At 52.5% G+C, this 22,543-nt stretch overlaps 1 protein-coding gene and 1 long non-coding RNA gene across 4 annotated transcripts in view; one reads left to right on the plus strand and one right to left on the minus strand.

The window, feature by feature from the left end:
* The first annotated feature begins 1,857 nt into the window (after positions 1–1,857).
* LOC311530183 lies at positions 1,858–5,555 on the plus strand. Its single transcript, XR_014713950.1, has 3 exons — positions 1,858–2,063; positions 3,810–3,905; positions 4,673–5,555. It is a non-coding gene; the product is annotated as an uncharacterized lncRNA (long non-coding RNA).
* A 707-nt stretch (positions 5,556–6,262) lies between these two features.
* ACSF2 (acyl-CoA synthetase family member 2) overlaps positions 6,263–22,543 on the minus strand; it is a 58,753-nt gene continuing 42,472 nt past the window's right edge. For all 3 annotated transcript variants that reach the window (XM_084648015.1, XM_084648014.1, XM_084648013.1), the window contains exons 11-16: positions 9,413–9,520; positions 9,113–9,264; positions 8,335–8,476; positions 6,949–7,059; positions 6,597–6,665; positions 6,263–6,499 (exon numbers count right to left, since the gene is read on the minus strand). In XM_084648015.1, the coding sequence (XP_084504141.1) occupies positions 6,449–6,499; positions 6,597–6,665; positions 6,949–7,059; positions 8,335–8,476; positions 9,113–9,264; positions 9,413–9,520 (633 nt within the window). In that variant the 3' untranslated portion in view covers positions 6,263–6,448. The remainder of the gene's footprint in view (positions 6,500–6,596; positions 6,666–6,948; positions 7,060–8,334; positions 8,477–9,112; positions 9,265–9,412; positions 9,521–22,543) is intronic.

Here is a 22,543-nt window from a genome sequence, read left to right on the forward strand (position 1 = left end):
AAGCCCCTGGCTGGGGTGAGATAGCGGGAGACAATTGAAGCTGTTGCAAGACAATTGGCTGCACTATGAAGCTTGAAAAAAAGGCGTACTTGTGGTACCTTAGAGACTAGACTTAGAGACTAACCTATTTATTTGAGCATAAGCTTTCGTGAGCTACAGCTCACTTCATCAGATGCATACCGTGGAAAGTACAGAAGACGTTTTTATACACACAAACCATGAAAAAATGGGTGATTATCACTACAAAAGGTTTTCTCTCCCCCTCCCCCCTCTCCTGCTGGTAATAGCTTATGTAAAGTGATCACTCTCCTTACAATGGGGCTAAGAGTGTCCTGAGGGATTTCCCTGGGACTGGGTGCAAAGGCAGGAGCCAAGATGCATGTGTGTTGAGGAAAAACCCAGCAGAAAGGGAGAGAGAAAGGCATGAGAGAGCTGCGAGGGACAGAGCTCCTTGGGCACAGGACTGGCTGGAGGGGCAGACTGAAACTGAGAGCAAGAAAACTGCCCGCTGTTGTTTGTGCCCACTGTGCTCAGGCAAATAGGGCTCTGGGCACCTTCTTGGGACATTACCAACATTGCACCAGAAATACTGGCTTTGTATCATCCATGTCTCCTAATGGAAACCAGCTGGCAAGGCTTGGATATGGGCTAATCGCATGGGCCGGAGTGGCAAGAGCAGATCCTGTTTGCTGGAGGAGAAGGGAGTAGGATGGGCAGACACACACAACCCCCCACCCCCGTCTATAAAGGAGTCGTGCACTGGACCCCTCAGCTCGTGTGTGCATTCAGCTCCAACGGCAGGGCTGGGGCAGGGGTTAAGAGACATGAATTCAGGCTGTGCCATCTCTCGGGCACTTGTGCATTCTTAAGCACTGTCTAGCAGCCTTGGTGTTCACACTCACACCACCAGCAGGATCCGTGCCCTGCACTGCCCCGGCTCCTTGGGGGCTCCGGGAAGCACTTCTGGAGATACGTAGGGCTGGCGTGCGTGGCGCGGCGCTGGAGGTGGCTCTTGTCAGTGTAGACAGCTGCGGCCTTTGTTCGCTGGGGCACTCACCTGGGCAGCTGGCCAGGGCAGAGGGAGCCTGGGACTTTGCAGGTGGCCGGTGAGTTCCCGACCCATCTTCCCCAGGGCGGGCTCTGGCTGAAGGGCTGTGGGAGGCAGGGACAGAGACGGGTTTGTCAGAGCAGCCGCTAGCGAGAGTTGTTGACCGCACTCCGAGAGGCCACCAAAACATTTGTTGTGAGAACCCCCGCCTCAGCTCCTGTTGTGCCGTGCCTATCCCAACCCTTCCTTTGGCAAGGGCCGGCCTCCCTACAGTCAGTTAACGGGGCATCACCTCTTCCTCCATCTCCTTTCCCTTGCCCCCATTTCCACCATCACCCACTGGTAACGCTTCCATCAGGCAGGGGAGTGTCAGACTGGTGCTGATCCAGGGCGTGCTGCTGATCCCTTTAGCTCACCTCCCACCCCTCACCATCCAGCGGGGTAGCCCTAGGGTGACCAGACGTCCCGATACTGGGGCTTTGTCTTACAGATGCAACTATACCCCTCCCCATGAAAAAAAAAGGGGTCCCAAATTTTCACACTTGCTATCTGGTCACCCGAGGTACCCCCAGCCCCTGACCCCTGCTCCACTCGTCACTGAGTATCTCTGTCTCTGCCCTCAGTTGCACCCACCCTGACTCAAGGGAGCCTGGCGTCAGGAAGTTTCCCAGTCCCCAAGGCAGCAGTGTCATATCCTTCCCTCAGCGTCAGCTCAAGTAGTTGTGCGGTTGGTTTTCGAGCTTGTTCTATTAACAGCTCTGGCGAAATTAATTATTTCTGCAGGGGAGTGGGGGGGGGGGGACCCTTGAAAAAGAGAAGTTGCAGCAGGATCAGATCTGGACGCCATTCATCCTGTCTGTGATGTGACACGTCCCTCTTTGACTCAGCCTCAAACTGCTGAGATCAGCTTGGAATTTCCTCCTGTGGGGTTAGCTCTATAAAAAGAAGAGCTGGAGTGGGCAAGAGAGACGAGATGGCAGTGCTTCACCTAGAGATGGTTGTTCCTTCCCGCCAGGTGAGTGTGTGCTGAGAACTGGGCTCTGACCCCCGATGGGAGAGGGAGACAGTGCAAGAGAGGACAGGGCCCAGTGCACGCTCCCGGCATTTGGTAGTCTCTGTGTGCTCAAACAGAGGGGAAGCTGCTGCTGCGGGGGAAGGGGATCTGGAGACTGATGACGGCACACAGAGCCTTCAGGTCTAGGCCCAGTGGCGGATTAATGATTTTGCCACCCCTAGGCCCTGAAATAATTCCGCACTCCCCCCCCGGCAGCTCCCCACCCCAGCTCGCTTCTGCTCTGCCTCCTCCCCTGAGCGCGCTGCCGGATCCTGCTCCTCCCCGCTCCCTGCCAGCACTTGTGTGCAAAACAGCTTTGCGTGGCTGGGAGGGAGGGAGGAAGAGGGGGGAACGCAGCATGCTCAGGGGAGCAGCAATGCCTGCCCTCCCACAGCATCTTCCCAATGGGCCTCTCTCTGCCCACCTGCAGGTCGTAGTCCCTGGCCCTTGACTATGGGGCGGGGATTTGGGGAAGGGGACCAATGCAGGCAGGGAGGGGGTGGAGTTGGGGCGGGGACTTTGGGGAATGGGTGGAGTTGGGGTGCGGGGTGGGGGCGCAAGCACCCACCGGTGCTGGGGGAAGTTGGCGCCTCTGGCTGATCTTACAAATTTGCTGCCCTAGGCCTAGGCATTAATACGCTGCTGTCTAGGCCCCGGGTTCAGATCCAGCTCAGAGGTATTAGTGACAAAACACTACGCCCTTGTGGTGGCTGGGGGGTGGGAGGCCTATATGGAAGGAGCGAGTGGTCTCTGTCCGGTTCCCAGGGGACAGGCGTCCACTTCAAAGGAAACAGCTTCACAACTGGCAATGACGGCTGCTGTTGAGTCCCTGATGGTGTGAGGATCCGGGTCCTGAACCCGGGCCGCTGCTGCATCCGCCCCACTGCCCAATAGCTCTGCTAGTGACTGGAGAACCGGGAGCCCTAAGGCCTTATGCTCCCCTAAAGATCCCTCCCACCTCCAGAAGCTGAGTGGAGGATTGGGCTGGGTGCGCTATTTAAGCCAGAAAGAGACAGAGCAAGTTGTCTGTGCAACTATGAGAATTCTTGGCTGGCTGCTACGTCGGACCCTGCCTATGGTGCCTGACTCCTGAGCTCCGCCTTCCCAACTTGTCCCTGGTTCCCTGCCATGCTCCTGGTTCCTACTTTCCCGACCTGCTCCTGGTTCTTGCCTTCCTGCCCTGTCCCCTGAGTAGCCAAGCCCGCCTCTGACCTTAGCCTTGCCTCCCGCCTCGGGCTCCTGTTCTGACTGCCCCAGTCCTGGTCAGGGGCCAGGGACTACGACCTGCAGGTGGGCAGAGAGCGGCCCATTGGGAAGATGCTGTGGGAGGGCAGGCATTGCTGCCGCCCTCTCTGTAGCTGGCCCGTAGGTAAAGAGACCGTCCACGTCTGGGTCTTTCAGGCTGGCACTAAAGCCACATAAACCCTAAGGCTCCCTTGCTGGAGCGTGTGAGCACAGATCACATGGCACCATCTCCGGGGACAAGGCCAGCGCGCCAGTGAGGGGGGGTTGCTAGATTTTGGCTTCAGATGTAACTCGTGCAAACTGGCGCCACGTTAACGAGGCTCCTGGCAACGCCGCTCTGCTGCATCGATATGAAGGCCCATTTGAGATGCCCCAGGCTACGGGGAGAGACATGGGGCGACAGCGGGTTTTACGGGTTGATGGCTTGCTGATTGTAATCCATTATTGACGTATTTATTGCAGGGTAACACAATGGGTCCCGGTGTTCCTTCTTACCAATGCCGTGGCGATCTTTTCTATCCTTCTGTTCCATCCATCAGCAAGGGTGCTGCTGCCCTAGTGAGTATACAGCGCACTCCCATCAAACACGAGAACTGTGCAAATGCACTGCTATGAAACAAGCACTAGGGAGCACTCCTCTCATGAGCTACCGCCTTCCCCAACACTGCGAGAAGGGAGTTAAAATGTATTTCCTTTGATTGTTTGCACTGTTGGTGTCATCGTGTTGGGCCCGGGATATTCAAGAGACAAGGTGGGTGAGGGAATATCTTTTCCTGGCCTAACTTCGCAACAGTTTGTCTCTTTCACCAAAAGAAATCGGTCCAGTGAAAGATATTAGCTCATCTCCCTTCTCTCTGTTTCCTTTGATGGCAGGACTGTAGATCTGACCTATCTTTACTAGCATGTTATTGATTTTGAGTCATTACAATCCTGGGTTATACTCAGCCCCCTTTGTGTAACACACACCAGGGCAATGAGTTCTGTGCGCCTGCCTCAGGAACGGTCTTACTTAGGAACTAGGGATAAAGGAGAAGTGCATCTCCACATCCAACGTCACTGTCACAGGTTCAGGGGGGAGACTATTCTCGTCTCCTTGCCCCACAGGTGACACGTTACAGGGCAAAGTGAAGGGAGTGCATACTGCACGTCAGCGCAGCCTGCTGGCCAAGGAATGCAGCAACAAGAGCAGGCTGGAAAAGGACACATGTTCCACCTCCAGTTAAGCCACTATCCACCCCATATATGTATCACACACATAGACCCAGAGCACTGCCAGCCCAAAGCGTCTGGGTTTGAAAGAAACTGCTGCATTTGTTTTCTTTCAGACGAAAAGCATGACCTCGGATATTTCATTCTGAGGATCTGCTTCCATGGGTAGAGCCCACCCTACAGCTGTGAGACTCAAGATCTCTGGGAAACAAACAAAGGATTCACTGACCCATCTCCCTTCTCCTGCTCTCGCTGCTCCTCCCTGTGTGTGTGTTTCTGACATTGGACTGGGGTGAAAGAAGAGGTTAGAATATCCTTGCCCCCTAGCAGAATGCTTGGGCATTGGGTAGGCCAGTTCCAACAGGCATTAGCTTTGCCCCATCAATCCCTGCAGTCAGAGCATGAGACTGCACCTTACAACCAGCAGCGACTCCGGATTTCTACACATTCTGTAAGAAACGGGAACTGCGAGGGACTGGCCCAGAGGCTCCCTCCTGTGACCAAATCCAGCAGTTCCGCTCTCTCTTCCACTGCAGAAATGCCTCAACTTTAACAGCAAAGAGAACTCGGGGTCCTCACTGGAGCATGTTTTTCTCTACTCTACATTTCAGTGCGCTCCAGATCCAGGGTGGGAGGAGTTCAAGGATGGCCCTAGCAGGGCTCTTTAGAAAGTGTTATGAATCCATACGGCTCTGCCACAGCAGACGCCCAGTGAGCAGCAGGGAGAAGGGAAGGTCAGTGGTGCAGGATCGTCGTCATCAGTCGTCTATATCTGATCTCCAGCTGGAGTGGGACATTGTGCATGAAGGGGAAGAGGAGCTTCGGACCGCTGCCCCTCTGCTCAGTGTTTCATGGTTGGGAGGCGCCAAATAACTTCCGTAAAACCACCGTCCCGGGCACGCTCTGTCTCGTGCTTCCGACGGGACGGATCCTTTGGCATTTCTGTACCGTGTCTAATGAGCTTCCTTTCCAGGCAGAAATAAACGGTTATGAGATTGATGAGAGTTTCATGTCACTTCAAAACACCCAAGGGAGGGCTGGGAACAGAACCGGTCCTCTGACTCCATCCCTTCCATTCAGCTGCAGGGAACGGGGCCCTAATCCTCACACAAAGCTCAGCTCCTAACCCCCTCTGAGTTCAATGGAAGTTAGGAGCCTAAATACCTGGGAGGCTCTGGGTCCTGTTTGCTGTTCACGAGGACACCCCTTGAGCGCTGAGGAAGGTCAGACAAAGGCAGAGCGTGGCTGGCTCTTCCTAAAGCCCTTTCTCCTGATTCAGATCCTCACTCTTTGGACAGTGGCAGGTCCAGGGCAGCATCATATCACCCAGGAAATCTAGTCTCACCTTCCTTCCGAGTAATGCAGCTACGCTGGAGTTTTCTTTGCCAGGGAATTGAAGCATAGGTGGCCTACAACAGCCTCAGGCTCTTATGGGGCAGAATCTTTTAAATATTTAAACATGAATCATTTGTATTTCTCTAGCCCCACCCACCACAGGATCTCAAAACACTTTGCAGCCCCCTGGAAGGTAGGGAAGTCTCATCATGAGACATACACAGATTAGAGAGACCTGCAGAGGCCGTATCAAAGGATTGGCAGTCAGAAGTAGAACCTGGTCGTCTGGATGCCCCCTCCTTTGGTCTACCCTCTATCCTTCTTCCCCCCACTGTTCTGAGTCTTTATGAAAAGATCTGAGTTGGAAAAAGAAAGGTTTTCTTTGTTTTAATTGACAGCATCACCAGGCTGACTTCAGGTAGCCAGCGGTATAACGGGATGGTGGGGGCAGGGAACCAGCTCCCAGCTGCTGTTCTTGGCTTGGTGTGGATGGAGACACACCAGACTGGCTGAGGCAGGTCCATTCGTGCTTCTCTTTGGATCCTCCACCTTTGTGTTCAGAACAGAAGTTGCTTCTCCATCTGCTCTCTCAACTTGTATTTCTGAATCTGGAGTTAGAGCACAGAGGACAGAGTCAGAGGAGAGACAGCCACGGGGAGCTAGTCCCCGGCGCCCCAGCACCCCAGCCCATGGGCTATCCCTTACCTTCCCTGAGACGGTGAGTGGATATTTCTCCATGAACACTATGTACCGAGGGATCTTGAAGTGAGAGATCTGAAAAGAGAGAGCCGACAGCTACAGCCTGCAAGTAATAACGGACAGGGCATCGTCTGTCACCCCTGGTTACAAAGGGCAGCGTTATGGCAGTCACTGCTCATGTCAGGAATACGTGGGACCGGTTTCAGGCCTGATGCCCAGTGGGTGTAGAGGACTTCGCTGACTTCCAAGGAGCTGTGGCGATTTACTCCAACTGGGGATCGGACCCTTAATACGCTGAGTTCCTGAGAAAAGCAAAGCAAACGTGGGCACGGCATGGGAATGGATGGGGAGTTCCTACCTTCCCTTTGCAGAAGGCTTTAATTTCCTCTGCCGTGCACTCCTGCCCAGCCTTCACTCTGATGCAGGCACAAATCTCTTCTCCCATTCGCTGGTCCTTCACGCCAATCACCTTGTTGGGAGGGAGGGAGGGAGGACATCAGTCCTAGGAAGTGATCTTCTCCCAAGAGTCATCTGGCCCCTTCCCTTCCCTAATGGAAGCTCCTTATCCCTTCCTCGGGTCAGTGCTCTGTCCCCACCCTCGGCCCTCACTTTGTTTTCCTGGCTGAGGCACTGTGCTCCAGTCATTAGAATAGCGGACTGAGAGCAAGGCCTCCTGGGTTCTATTCCCAGGCCTTGGGCAACCTTCTCTGTACCTCCATTTCCCCATGTGTAAAATGGAGTCCCTGCTTCAGAGGGAGAGCTGTGAGGCTTAATTAATTGGAGTGCTTTGAGAGCCGCAGATAAAAGGGGTTACAGAAGGGCAAAGCTTATTAATATTGTAAGCTCGGTTCCCCATCCCCGTACACAATCCCCAGCAAAACCCTATCATGGCTGAGCTTACAGGCCTACTCTGTACCGAGCTAGGAAGGTCAGATCATTCCACATAGGAGCTGGATTTCCCCTAAGCGATTCCCCTCGAGTTTGGCTGCACAATTTCCCTGTCTCCTCTCCCACCGTTCACCATCCCAAGCCAACATCCTGAAATTCCAGACACACAGAGATCGTGCTGACTCCCAAGGCAGTGACCCAAAGCCCCGGAAAGTGAAGCTCTTCCATACTGGGGTTATTGCACTGAGATGCTGGAGCAAACACAGCAGTAATTAAAGAACTGGATTATTTATGGGTTAAACAACAGCCGGTCGTGCAGCCAGCACACCCAGGTGTGGTTTGTCATGGGAACTGGAGGATGTTCCCAGCAGATTTGGAGCAGCTGGCCACAGCTTCTTACTGGATGGACAATGGAACCCTCAGTGCAACTCCTCTCCGCAGTGACTCAGCACAGGGAGAGAGTTCATTCTGATTTCTTGGTTCATAATTTGTGGTTAATGATAATGTGCCCTTCCATAAGGCCTTCCCTTGGTGGATTTCACAGCACTTTCCAGGTGGCTGTGAGTTTAGAAATGAGGAAAGGAAGAGTTATCTCCTGCTTGGCAGACAGGAAATTGGAGCGCAGGGATTTTGCCCAAGCTTCCAATGAGTCTGTGACAAAGAGAGGAACAAAACCCAGGAGTTCTACTCTCACTCTTGGATTTTAAGCCCAAAGTCATCCTTCCTCTGTATATCAGATCGCCAGCTAGGTGAAAAGCTGAGCATGGATGAAAGCAAACAGGCTCCTCCTGACAAATGTCCTGGATGGCAGCATGCCCGTTACCCCCACCCCACCATGCCTATCCATCCTACTCACCTGCACCTCCTCAATCTTGGGGTGGGTGTGTAGAAACTGCTCGAGTTCTGCTGGGTAAATGTTTTCCCCTCCACGGATAATCATGTCCTTGCAACGACCTACAATTTTGCAGTAGCCATACTTGTCCAGGACAGCAATGTCCCTGAAACAACACCTGAGTCAACTTCATAGCCCTTAGTCCAGATCTCCCAGCTGACTGGAGAATGGCTCATCCATCCAATCAGCCCAGAGGAAGACTTCCCACTGGCATATTCAGAGCCTAGAGCTCTTAATCCTGACCACCAGGAGGTTAGATTTTCCACTATCCAGTCCATAGAAGATGCATCACTGTTTCTGCAACCCCAAGAGGAGACTCTCATGCAGGGATCAAAGGATTCCCAATAACTCTAACGTCCAGGAACCTGCATCAGAATTCAATCTAAACTAGAATTGCTTCCATTCCCCTCCCTTTCTCTATGTTCCCCACCCACATATGCATCTGCATCTGGTTATTTCATGGGAACAGCGCAAAGACACATCTAGCGCAGTGTCCTATCTCCGGTAGTGGTTTGTACTAAATGCTATGGACCAAATTCTGCCCAGGTGTAAACTGGTCCGACTCCACTGAAGTTCATGGATTTGGCCATGCTGCCAGTAGAGCTGATTCTGGCCTGTTACTAGAAGTTAATGCTTCCCACTCGGACACATCCATTCCCATCCAATGCCAGACACCTGCGCCCTCCCTCCAGAACAGAAGTGAAAGGGGAAAGAGTGGATTCTAGGTAGTTCCCAAACTCACCCAGTCTTGTACCATCTGTCATCAGCGATCACTTCATTGGTTTTGACGGGGTCTTCCCAGTACCCCAGCATGACGCAGTAGCCTCGAATCTGGAGTTCCCCAGAGCTGTTCAGAGCGGCAATCTCCCCGGTTTCAGGATCCTCAATCTTTGCCTGCAACACAAGAGAGACAGGCTCTTCAAGCACAGTGCAAGTCCCATGCTGGCTGCAGCTCAAGGAATGAGGAACGGCAACAGCAGCTGTGCTCTGCTGTGGACTGTAAAGCTGGGGCAGCAGGGTAGGTGGGGAAGATCAAGTTCACCTCTGTGTGGGGGAAGATGCACCCCACCGTCTCAGTTCTCTGGGAGATGTTGTCCTGTGGGAATCCCATGAAGGTGACAGGGCTATTCTCTGTGGTCCCATAGGCAACCTGCAAACACAAAGGTGTGGGGGATATTCATCAGGGACTCTGCTGGGAAACAGAAACAGCCAAGTTCTACTTTGAAGGTGGAGGAAACTAACTGTCAGTACAGGAGAGGACATTGGGGATGCAGGAGTTCTTCACAAGTCATGGGTCACCAGGCAAATGCTCCCATCTTCAGGTGTACGTCAGGGCAGCTCCAGATGTTACTACCTCCGAAGCCACTACTGAAAAACTCGCCCCAGGAGACAGGAGGATAAAGAACAATGAGACTGGACCCCCTGGCCATGGTCCTGCCTCTGCTCCACCACGGCAAGCCTACCAATGTTCAAAACCTCCCTATCTTCCAAGACCTGCTGGAATGATAGTGATGCTCACAACTCACCTGCCTTTCATGGAGGATCGCAGATGCTGTCTCCCCACCCTCTGGTCTCACATGGTCTTTCCTGCCTCTGCTACTTCTCACAAAGCCCTGTTCTGTTTGCTCCCTGCTATCCCTGTCTGATTCGAGACTCCTGTCCCCAAGCTTCTCTCTCTGGTTGTGTCCCCATGACCATACACTCTCATTGTGCAGGATTCACCTTGGATCTGCCATGCAAAATAGTACACTTTGGACACCACCCCTTGGCACCTGGAAAGAGTGTGCCCTGAAAGAGTCTCAGGCCAGGCCCCTGTTGGTGACAACCACACTCTCAATCTGTCAGCACAAAGGTTTACTTTGATCCTTTTGTGCGCGGGCATCAGCATCTCTGGTCCCCTAATCAAGGCATCAAGAGACAGCCCAGAGCACTCAGTGCAGCTGCATTTGCAAACATAAAGCATCCCAGTGGGGCAGACCGACCTCGCCATGACAAGGGCCCCTGGAATGCTAACCTAGCTGTGGGTTCTGAGACACCCTTGTTGATAGGTTACTCCTTCCATCAAGAAAAACTCCAGCTCTATTGTTCATCTCAACAATCTGTACATTGGCAAGGTCAGAAGCTCCTGTCACCAGGAATAAGCTGTGAAAGGGACGTCTGTGAGGCTTTGAATAACATTTGGCATTTCAGATCTTGTGTCTGCAGCTACGGAGACCCCCTTAAATGATAGCACTGAGATGCAACAATGAGCTCCGTATTGGAGCTTTACTGATTTCCTTTGGTCCTGTCCTCCTCTAATGGTGGGTGGGCTACAGATAGCGATTGATAAGCCTGCTACAGCCTTTGCGAACAGACCCAGCTCTGGCAGTGGAGGATCTTGGCGTTAGATCCAGCGGTCCCAGGTTTGATCGCCGCTGTTGACATCGCCGCTGTTGACTACCAAGGGCACGGTGTAGCTTCTGCACTGCATGGGTCACCATGCAGCACTTGCTCTACTTCCAGGCCACCACTTGCACAAGGTATTTGAGGTGCCTTGTTTTTGGGGAGGTCCAACTGGAGATGCCTTAAATGGGCCTTTGTTTTGGAAGGTAAGCACTCAGCCCTTTCAGAAACTCAAGAGGCTTTAAGGTGACTCAGGTTGGGCACCCAACCACGAGTTGCTTTTGAACACCGTGTGCAGAGCTCAGTGTAATATCTAGGATGGATTCTCTAGGGGAAGCCTCTTCTTCAAGTGCAATGTGATTCTATGATTCTAACATGGAGGGGATTGTCTCCTGGACATTGCAGTGGCCATCCTGTTGAAAAGTGATATCACTGCAGCCCAGAAACCCAACAAGAGCGACTGTGAACATCCCTTTCCTGCCAGGCCTAACAATGGTTTAACAGCCAGGAGGAAACCTGCAATGCTGAATGGTTAAGAAGGACTTCTCTCCCACCCACTAGATGCGAGAGCTCTCTGGCTGGACCTGCACCGCATTTTACAACTGAGACATAAAACCAAGGTCTTCAACGCTTATTGAAAGCCTCACTGCACTCTGTGGTGAGGGCTGGGGTATTAGTCCAAGAGTCCCGGCCAAATTCTGGGACACTACTTTCTGCCTCCCTAACCCCCCTGCAATTTCAATTGGATACAACAGAGCACCTGGCCACAGTGCCAGGTGTCGTCGGGAGTGGTGTGCTGCCCCATTCCCCTCTACATGTCTGGGAACCCGCTCTGTGTTCAAGCTCAGAGACGTGCGCATTCCAAGTGCTCGGCTTGCCAGGTTCTAGCCCAGGGGTTCTCAAACTAGGGGTCGAGACCCCTCAGGGGGTCAGGAGGTTATTACATGGGGGGGTTGCGAGCTGTCAGCTTCCACCCAAAACCCTGCTTTGCCTCCAGGATTTATAATGATGTTAAATATATTAAAAGGTGTTTTTTAATTTATAAGGGGGGTTGGACTCAGGGGCTTGCTATGTGAAAGGGGTCACCAGTACAAAAGAGAAACACTGCTCTAGCCTACCCCCCATCCCGAGGCTTCAGAGCCTGACTGAATGTATACACTGCTGTTTTTAGCACTGTTGCAGAGCCCCCAAGGCTGGAGTCTGTAGACTCACTGCTGTGGGTTACTGCTCACTGTGTGGATGCTCCCAGTGAGCCACAGAGGTCACTTTGCTAGAAACCCAAGGTGGAAATCTCCTGGGCAGAAAGCTCAAAGCTACCAAAGATAAACCAGCAGTTCTCAACTCAGCCCCTAGGGGCAATCAAGTGTGAGGGTACTAGGAGTCTCTGAGACCCCTCACACTGTCCCTCTGCCTTTAGGCTGCTGCCCTCTAACTCTAACCTCCTGCTCTGGCTGCTGGCCAGGTACAGGGGAGTTTCTGTCCAGCTCTCAGCCTTCCCATCCCACCTGCCCAGCTGCCTGAGGTGCTACCAGGCTGGTGTTCAGGGCCTGCTGCTTCTGTTCTCACCCAGCTTCCAGCTTGCCTCGGAGCCTGGTCCCCTCTGACCTCAGGTAGCTCTTTCCTTGCCTGTACTCTGGGGATTATGGAGCCTTCTGCTGCAGACCAAGTAGGTTCATTGCAATATCCTTTACTTTCTTTCCCAGTTGCTGTATTCCACCCCAGAGGTGGCTGCATGTTGTTGGTGGATGAAATGATGCTTGTATAAAAGACATATGTCAATTTAGGTTTGAAGACATCCTTGGGGATTTATAGATTTTTCAATGCTAGAAGAGACTCCTAGGATAATCTAGTCTGACCTCCTGCATAACCCAGGCCAGAGAACCTCACCCAGTAATGTTTGCATCAAGCCCATAACTTCTGTTTGAGCTGGAGCCTATCTAATCTTGAAAGACTTCAAGCGATAGAGAAGTCACCAGGTCCCTAGGATCCTTTGCCTTGAAGGGAGCTATAGCAAATACAATAATATAGCTGATGGTAAACCCTGCTAGGGATGTATGGGACCCATCAGTCTTCAGCAACCTGATCACCCCCTGGATTAGCTCAGAAATGCTAAGTGTCATTTTAAAATTACATCATCGCAGTTTGTTTGGTGACAAATGCTGCTTTCTCTGTGAATTCTGAGTCTTCGTCTAAACTGGGAATGAAAACTACCTTAGCAGAATGGTGCAGTGTTTTGTTTTAAACACGGTTTACAAACATTTCCAGCTACCACTGTATAAATATTGACCAGTGTGGATCAGGCAACACTGTTTAAAAAATAACAAATTCTGCTCCAGTCTCAGCAGTGAACATTTGAGAGGCAGAGGGTCCAGTGCATAGAACTGGGAGTCAGGATGCCTGGGTTCTTTTCCCGGCTGGGCAACATTGGGCACATCTAGTCACCTTTCTGTGCCTCAGTTTGCCCATTGGTACAATGGGGATAAAAACGCTCACTCCCTTTTGCCCTCAAATGATGCTGATAGGTTGCAAGGGCTTGATTCATCATTGTGTTACTTAAAATGGAATTCCGTTGGGGTCGGACTGGAGTAGAGATCAGGGCCCTAGAGCACCAGAGGGGTCATTGCACCCTATTATTCTATTGGCTGGGGGCAAGCTGAGGGACAAAACCATTGTGCTGGCTCTGCGGCAGTTGTTACACAATAGCGCTGGGGGTGCACAATGATACTGGGACACCAACAAAACTCCAAAGACATGCTTGTTTCAGTTCCCTTAACAACACAGGGAGAAACCAGCATCTTGGCCCCAGAGAGAAGGGAGGAAGTGGTTGGGAAAAGTAAAGTGCTTTTCAGGCGTCAAAAAGGGTGTAACAAACAACATAAAATCAAATAACAAACCAAAGGAAGTACTGAGGGCTCTCACGCTGGCTCCGCCAGTCCAGCCCCCAGTGACCGAGAGGATGGATCTCATTATCCTATGCCGGATGTTTTGTCTAGCCTTGAAGATCTCAACTGAAGTCGATTCCAGACCCTCCCTTGGCATCTAGCTCCAAACAGTCCTTAACTCATCACCCTTCTTGACTCATTCGAATGTTCACTGAGGCGATGGGGCCTAGCTCTGCTGGCCTCAGCACTGGGTATACCTGAGCTCTCCGGAGTTGCCCCTCCATTCCAAATTTTATGGGACTGACCTGGATTTTCCAGGTCGATTTTACTGCCCCACAACGACTTCTGGATATGTTCCAACTTGGATTACAATGTGATGTCATTAGCTTCCAGAGTGACAGTGTCATCTCTCTGCCGCAAAATCGGGCAGCAAACAAGTTTGCCTTGTAGGACAATTCTCCAAAGGTGGCCATATTCCTGCAGATCCCACCCACCCAGATAGTCACAAGACAGTCCCAGTCTGAACCGGCTTAAAGAATCCCCCAAATAGCCAATGCAATGTCCTCGCTGTGTCATAATGGCTTTGCCCCAGAGCAGCCGTTTCAAAACCAGCAACCAAACCAGCCTGGCAGACACAACACAGGCGATTGCTGCTTTCCTGCATTGCTGAAAATCAACCTCCTGTTATTTTACTGTCAGGACAAACTGCTCCTGGTGGTTTGGAGTTCAAGCTGTTTCTCTTCTTTCCAGGCCAAGTTGCATTCTTGAGGCTCGTAAGTATTTCCCCAGCCTGGCTAGAGTTTCAGAAACTCCACTCACTGGCGAGCAATGAGGCATGTGACAGTTACTTGGTATTTTATCAACACCTTGAAAAATGCCTTCACTATACAACTCACCCATTGACCTGACACAGGGAGAGGACAACCCAGGGTGGGGGGAATACAATGCACATTGAGAAAGAGAAAGCACAGAGAGACCGAGGAGGACAGAAAAACCAAGAGAAACCCCTTGGCTTGGCGGGTATCTGAAGGCTCCCAGCTGCTGGCATCCCATGAAGAAGTAAAACTGAGGACAAACTGGGCAAAATCCTGCCCCTGCTGAAGTCCATGGCAGCATTCCCATGGACTTCCATGGGGTTAGGACTTCACCTACTGCAGGCGTCATTTTATTAGTCCACTACCTTGATGATTAGACGCTCTATTAATAATCACTGTTCTGAAAGTACTCGGCCCCTGGGACCTCAGGAACAAAGCAGCCTGTATGGCCTGAAGGCCACCCACCATTCAGGTCGAGCTCTCCTTCCCCGTTCTGCACAGCTCAGCGAAGAGGGCTGAGGGCCGGGGAGGGGAAGAGGAGACTTAGATCCAGGACACCTGGTTAGATCCCTGCTCTCGAGAGCTTTAACCCCACTCCCATTCCTGGAGGCTTGTGGGTTACATTCAGGAATGGAAAGGGGAGGATTTTGGCCATTGAAGGATGGAGGGGGGTTGAGGGTTGTGGCAAGGGGACAATGGGGCACTGAGGGTAGGGGAAGGGGAAAGCAGCACAGCAGAGGACACTCTATTCAGGAGTGGGAGACACCCCCCTCCCGCCAACAATCCTGAGGTCCAGGCTGACTAGCATGCAGGTGCATGGTGGGGTGAAGGATGGAGCGAGAGCTGGGTGGGGGGCTTCAGTGGGCGAGGCAGGGAGCATCAGGGAGCTATGGAGAAGAGAAGCCGGAGAGGCGGCTGGGGATCAGAGAGGAAGGCAGCTGGGCGGGTGAAAGATAACAGCAGGAAGCTGAGCTGGCAGAGTGTGGGTGGATGGGGTGTGGGAAGGAAGCTGCCTTGCCTACAGCTCCCAAAAAGCAGCAGCCTCGTGTTGGCTGGCCACTAACTGCGGGGCAGGGAGCTCTCCGATGGGAAGCAGGCATTTGAGGGTTCCTGACACAGGCCCCGAGCTCTCGGCACTGCAGTGAGGGGTGCTCGGTGCGGGGCCCGAGCCCTAGGCACTGCACTGAGGGGTGCCTGACGCAGGCCCTGAGCCCTAGGCACTGCAGTGAGGGGTGCCTGACACAGGCTTTGGGTTCTAGATGCGGTGGTGGCGGGCGCCCACAGACACCCCAGACAAACACCCTGCTGGATTCTGAAAATGTGAGTGCTGAGGGCCCCTGGAGCTGAAACACAACCATCACTAAGGGCGAGATTCTGCCTCAGGCTGGTTGGGGGCTCTGCAGCACCTGGGTCCCTAAGCAGAATTCTGGCTGATGGAGCCAGAACTGCCCCAAGGAGCTCCCAGATAGCCCACACTGTACTGCTCTGCAGCAGGTGCAGTATACTCCCTGCTCCATCCCTTGTCCATTCTCCTGGCCTTTGCAGAGAGTAGGGGAGGCCATAACCCTGCTCTCTCTCACCACTGTGCAGGGGTGTAAAGTTGGGGAGGAACCCCCTGTGCATCAACACATAGGCTGGCAAGAATCTGGCCCTATGCTATTCCCTCCAGCTAGAGACAGAGGGCCTTGCCTCACATCCCTCTTACACCAGAGTAATCCTACTGGTGTCAGCAGAGTTATTCCTGATTTACACCAGCGTGAATGCAGACTCAGAGCTGAATTCACACAGGGGACACTGGCTTATGGGACAATGAGCTTTTTAGTGTGGGGTGTTTCAAGTGTATCAAGTTCTACACAGGAGGACATGCTAATAAAAATGAAGCATGGAGGAAAGGGAAGGGACTGCCTCTTTGAGCTAAAACAAGACACCAGAACAGCCCTGCCCTGAGACGCCAGAGAAATACCCTCAATCTATATTTACCCTGTTTTTAAAAGCTGTGTATTTATTGGCTTAGTCCACAAAGGCCTCTGCGGAGAAGCAGAGGAGAGTCACACATTTGTAAATTACTAGGAACCGGATTCACCTCTTTGTAGAACAGCAAATGTTTGCAGAACAGTTAATCAATTAAGAAAGAGGGGAGTGTGGGATAATCCCGCCTCTTCTGAGATGTCCCAGCAGCGCCAGTCCTGGGGGATCTCCAAGGGCCAGGGCTGAACAGGGGCCCCAGCAAAAGAAACACTCACACTAGACCCGTTGTCACCACCACACCACATGCCACCCATGAGACACTGGCATACACCAGGCAAGCTATGAACTTCTGTGGCTCATTGCCCGTTTGCTGCTCAGTCCTTACTCATCCCCAGTCAAGGGCTGTGAAATTCAATGAGTAAATACCAGCTCCTGCCTGCCTGGCAGCAAGACACTCAAATACAAACAGCTGGGAGCCCATGGGCCCCTCCCAGCAGCTGTGTGTGGTGCCAGGTTGTGCAGGACGCCAACCTGCTCCCAGTCTTCTGCAGGAATCTGCTCACTGAAGCAGGGGAGTCAAAAACATTAGCAGAAAGAATTTACCTTTTATTAAACTTTTATATGATTAAAGTGGAACGTGAGACCAGACTCCGTTCCCCTGACGGCAGTGTCCAGGCCCCGTCCCCCAGTAGGTGTGTTCCAACTGGAAGGCACACAGCAGCCATTTAACCTCTGCTGGGTCAAATGGGCTGTATGAGGTGTGCCCAGCATGGCGAGACCCTTCATGGAATAAACCCGATCACCCAGCCCCTTGCATCTGCATTACTGCCCAGCCCATTGTGTTCAGGGCCCCATTGTACTAGGCGCTGTACACAGACAGAGGGAGAGGCAGTCCCTGCATCAAAGGGCGTACAATCTAAAGAGACAAGACAGACACTGGGTATGTCTACACTGCAAAGAGAAGTGGGTGTTCTTAACTCGGGTTAAAACAGCCATGAAGACACAGTGACTCGGCCCCGAACTCAGATCAGCAGCTTGAGTTCAAACCTATAGAGCTACTAACCTGAGTTAAATGCGAGCTGCCGGGTCTTTGCTGCTATTTTAACCCGAGTTAACTAACCTGAGTTAAGAACACACCTTCGTTTGCAGTGCAGACACACCCACGGGGTGAGAGAAAGGAAGGACTAGCCCAGGGGTCTCAAACTCAAATGACCACGAGGGCCACATGAGAACTAGTACATTGGCCCGAGGGCTGCATCACTGACCCAACCCCCGCTGCCCCGCCCCGCCCCCAATCCACCCCTTCCATGAGACCCTGCCCTGCCCCACCTCTTCCCTGCCCCCATTCCAACCCCTTCCCCGAAATCCCCACCCCAACTCCACCTTCTCCCTGCCCCAGGGGGTGCAGGAGGGGTGCAGGGTGCAGCATGGGGTCTGGGTGCAGGAGGGGTGCGGCAGGGGGCTCAGGGCAGGGAGTCGGGGTGCAGGAGGGGTGCAGGGTGCAGCATGGGGTCTGGGTGCAGGAGGGGTGCGGCAGGGGGCTCAGGGCAGGGGGTCGGGGTGCAGCAGGGGTACAGGGTGCAGCAGGGGGTTCGGCTGCAGGAGGGGTTCGGGGGGCGGGCTCCAGCCCGGCGTGCACTGGGGCCAGGGCAGGCTCCTCCAGGCCACGCCTAGCCTGGCTGTGCCTCCAGGCACCACTCCCCGCAGCTCCCATTGGCCGGGAACAAGGAACTGCGGCCAATGGGAGCTGCGGGGGGCGGTGCCTGGAGGCACAGCCAGGGCAACACACCGACCCCTATGCCCCACCCCTCCAGGTCCCGGCTGCTTCCCGGAGCAGAGCGGGGGCAGGGCAGGCAGGCAGGGTGCCTGCCCTGCCCCCAGTGTGCGCCGGGCCGGAGCCACTCTAGGTAAACGCTGGGGCTGCAGGGAGGCCGCAGAAAATAAACATGTGGCCCACGGGGTTGAGACCCCTGGACTAGCCAAATGGTACAGATGGGGAACTGAGGCACAGGGAAAACGAGTGTCTTGCCCGAGGTCACACAGGGAGTCTGTGGCAGAGCCAGGAACTGAAACCAGGTCTCCTGAGTCCCAGTCCAGTGCCTGACCCCATAGTTATTTATTTCCATCTATGCATTCAACCTCTGCTCTGGGCACCTCTCACGAGACATTAACAAATACAGAGTACATAAATAGCTGCAAATCCAGCAGGCTATCTTCATCCCATCCAAAGTACCCCATTCCCCTGCAAACATTGTCACCGCACATCCCCTCCCAGAAGACAGTGGAAACAGATGGTGCTCTGCAGTGTCCCCTAGACTGAGGAACAGGGATTCAGGCTCACTGGGACAGGGATGTGAGCACATTCCAAAGCAGGGCCCCCCCATGAAGAACACCCTCCCAGCGGCTCAAAACCAGCACCTCAAACTCACCCGGAAGGCAAAGGGCAGATAGCACAGCTCCTGCAGTCGTGCGCATGACGAGATACATGCTCTCAGCAAGCAGGCAGCTGCACTCCGCACTAGCGTCCACTTCTGAAAGGACTGAACGTGCAGCTCCATGCACTGTGGGAATCTAATCTTGCAGCAACAAAGGCCTGGATGAGGATAGTGGGGTGAGCATCCCAAAAACAGCTGCAATCTCTTGGCCAGATGGAAATGGAAAAAAGCTATTCTGGCAGCTGCTGCTATCTAATCATCTAACAGCAGCTGGAGGTCTGATCCGATTCCAGCTGGCAAACCTGAGATGAGCACTCTTTGCCCAAGGGGCATATATACGCTCTTGGCTCTAGCTTCTCAGCCTGTGCACTTTTATGCTCCCAGTTAACTAATTCCTTGCCTAGTGGTGTCAGACAGATGTCTGGCCAATGGGTACCCACTGGCCTTCATCTGGGGACAACGATTCCCATCAGCACGTGCAGCGAATTTTGGAATTTCTTCCTGTTTCTTCACACCATCGTATAGGGCTGGGTCAGACTCATGCAACACGTGCATCATTTCAATGGGGGTTTGTGATGGGGACAGGGTCAAAGTAAAGGCTGTGTCCCTGTTTACTGGGAGCTCCTTAAATCCAAGCATTGACACAGGACAGCGGGGAACAAATCCCAGAGGAGAGCTGGGTAAGAACAGTGAAATAACCATGAAAAATCCTTTGAATTGTGAAGCAAACTCTCTTAGATGGCGGCTGTGCCCCTTTTGTGTTTGCTTTTGATGACTATCCTCGTGAACAGTCAGGCTCACTGGCAAGAAAAGCTCAAAAGCAGCCAGTCCACACCCATATGCCAAGCTGGCACCTCTCTGAGCCTACCGTCTCGTTCTATAAACCCTCAGCTTTCATCTGAAAATGTCTCTAGCTGTTGTGGTTGTGAAGAGAACCTCCAAAATATCAGGGATGCAGGGATAAGGCTGCAGGGAGCCTGGAACAACAGCTCTGAAAGGTGTGAGCTGCCCCCTTCATCTCAGTGAGGGGTTAACCCAGAGGTCCAGTGATGATGGTTTAAGTGTCACCACTGTTAACTATTTTATTGCTGGTGTAAGAAAGGAGAGGGCAGGTGACAGCTGCATGATTTAACTGTAGGCAATGTCTCATTTTGGTGCAGATAGCACCATTTGGGAGGTAGCACCCCTTTATTTCCTTCCCAGCTAGGGAGCAGTCAGGCCCCAGGAGCCTAACAGAGCCCAGGGATATGCTCAAGCCCCACTGAGGGGGAGTCATGCTCAATGAGCCCACTGGAGGCCACAGAGCTGCTGGAGCCAGAACATTTCAAAGAAATAAGCCTGAGTGGTCTAACAAAGCCACCCCAAAAAAGTGGAGGGGCCGGGTTAGAGAGCAGTGGGGGGGCACGGTTTGCATCATCACATTGGGCATGGAGGCAGGGTTTGCATCTTTGCATCGTCACGCATGGTGCCCACCCAAAAAAATGCACAGGAAAAATAGCAGCTCCAGAGTTAAGCGGAAAAGCCACCAGCCACAAGTGGGTAAAACACCCCACCCCATCTTTAAAGGGCAAACCCAAGAGTCCCTTAATTTAAACCACTTGGCAACCCACAGGTGACACATATGGGAGGAGCTTATTTTATGGGTGGAGTTTGGAAAAGTACCACTATCTTTATTCTCAGTCTGACCCCTGCTGGCAGGCATGTCCATGGAAACCAAACTGTTAGTTAACATTGTGAGGAAGAGGGGGAAAGTGAACGTTGAAAGGTATAAGGCCAACTATTTACAGAGGAAACCTAACTCTGAGAGTTACATTTATCCAACCAAGGAACAGAGATATACCATGTGACCTAGGTGTCCAAACAAAACAGCTGCATTTCAAATGCTGCCAATGAACTGTTCACACACAAGATACAGCTCAGGTATTATTAATAGAAATTATTCAGAAAATAACTTGGAGTAAGTCTGAGAAAGCCGCAGTCTGTTCACAGATAGAAAGAGAAAGATGAAATTTTGGGAATTGCTTTACTAATCATTCCCATGCTGTACGGGAGTTCTCACCGCACGACGGAGCTCCCAGTGGAAAGCCTGGGAAAGAATTTCTGGGGTGCCACTTCTTTAGTTGCTCCAAAGTCCTGATCAGGAATCTCAAAGAGACGTTACATTACGTGGACAAGGTGAGTGAGGCAATATCTTTTATTGGACCAACTTCTGTTGCCTCACCCGTCTTGTCTCTGTAATATCCTGGGACCAACGTGGCTACAACAACACTGCATTAAACTAGGTGTCAGAGTAGTCAATGCACTCGCCTTTCAGTTCTGGAGACCCCGTTTCAAGTTCTTATTAGGCCACAAACACACACGTTTTGTGCCATCTGTTTAACAGATGTCTGACCACAGAATAGCTAGCTCGAAAATCCAGGCTTCCTCTATTGTTCCATCTCAGGACGCAAACCAGTGAGAACTCCTCACATACCGAGGATGGAGAAGAGGATCCAGGCTTTGATTGGCAGCATGCTGCCTGGCCGGACTGAGGAGTACGGGAAGAGCTGCATGGCAAGGTTTGCACCAGATTGTCTACATTACATCTCCAGTCAGCCAATGTTAGCTGTCTCTAAGGTTCAAGAGAAACAAAGTTCACCCCCAAAATGAAAAAATAAAGTAAATAGCCCCATTAAAATGTTCATCTGCAAAACAGAGGCTTGGATGCTGTCAGCCAGTTTGCATAACACCCTCTGGAGCATGCTCAGGAGGGATGGCTAATTCCACATCTCAACAATGGAAAAACCCAGAGATCCCTGTGAATAAGTCAGTCTCTGTGTCCTAAGTCAGCCCTTGGATTTCCTCCCTTTCTTGAGACTGTCTCGCCTCCATAAACACTCCGTCGGGGCTTTGTAGCCAGCTTCAGAGGTGGAAGCCTCAACAAGCTCCCAGTTATGTGCTCGGCTCTCAGTTGTTTGCTACTGCCAGGAACTGGCTAGAAACCAGCTCAAAATGTTCCATTTACCACCTCCACACCACAATTCCTCCCCTGATCTCTCCCCTCTCACACTCAGAAAGGGAGAGAGACCTAGAGATCCTACCTCCTTCCCTTAATTCCCCTCCAAGGGGAGAGCAAGCGGCACCCTCCAGATCTTTAATCCACCTCCTTGTTGCTATTCTTTGTAATCCCTTAACCTGACCAAAGCACCCAGCCCCACTGCCTGTGATGCCGTTAGCCTGACGTGACATGAGCCCCTTCACCAAAGTCCGAGCCATCATGTCTTCCCCTCTCCCCTACCTCTGACTCAGAAGCCCCAGGTGCTACCTGAAAACCACACGGCACCTTAGCTACTGCTCCCCAGGGTATCACAACATCGGGGTCACAACCCCATTATTCCATTCTGGCTAAAGTTCTCCCTAACGGGACATCAGCCAGTCTCTGTCCCCACCACATCATGGAGGTCTCAACTGCTGCCCCATCACCAAACGGCAGGGTGTCTGTCCCCCATAGCTCACACCGCCAGAGTCTTTCCCCACTACCATATCACCATAGGGCCAGCTGCCCTTCAGTCCCAGGTTGGTCAGACTGTGACTAGCTCAGCAGGAACTAGGCTTCTCCCCACCTCATCTTTCTCTGACCATGACAGATCCTGAAGTCCTCATCCATTATTAGCACTACAGTGGCACCCACAATACACCTGGAGCTGTCCAC

Source organism: Lepidochelys olivacea (genome assembly GCF_965140295.1).
Source record: "Lepidochelys olivacea isolate rLepOli2 genome assembly, chromosome: 14".
Taxonomy (NCBI): domain Eukaryota; kingdom Metazoa; phylum Chordata; order Testudines; family Cheloniidae; genus Lepidochelys; species Lepidochelys olivacea.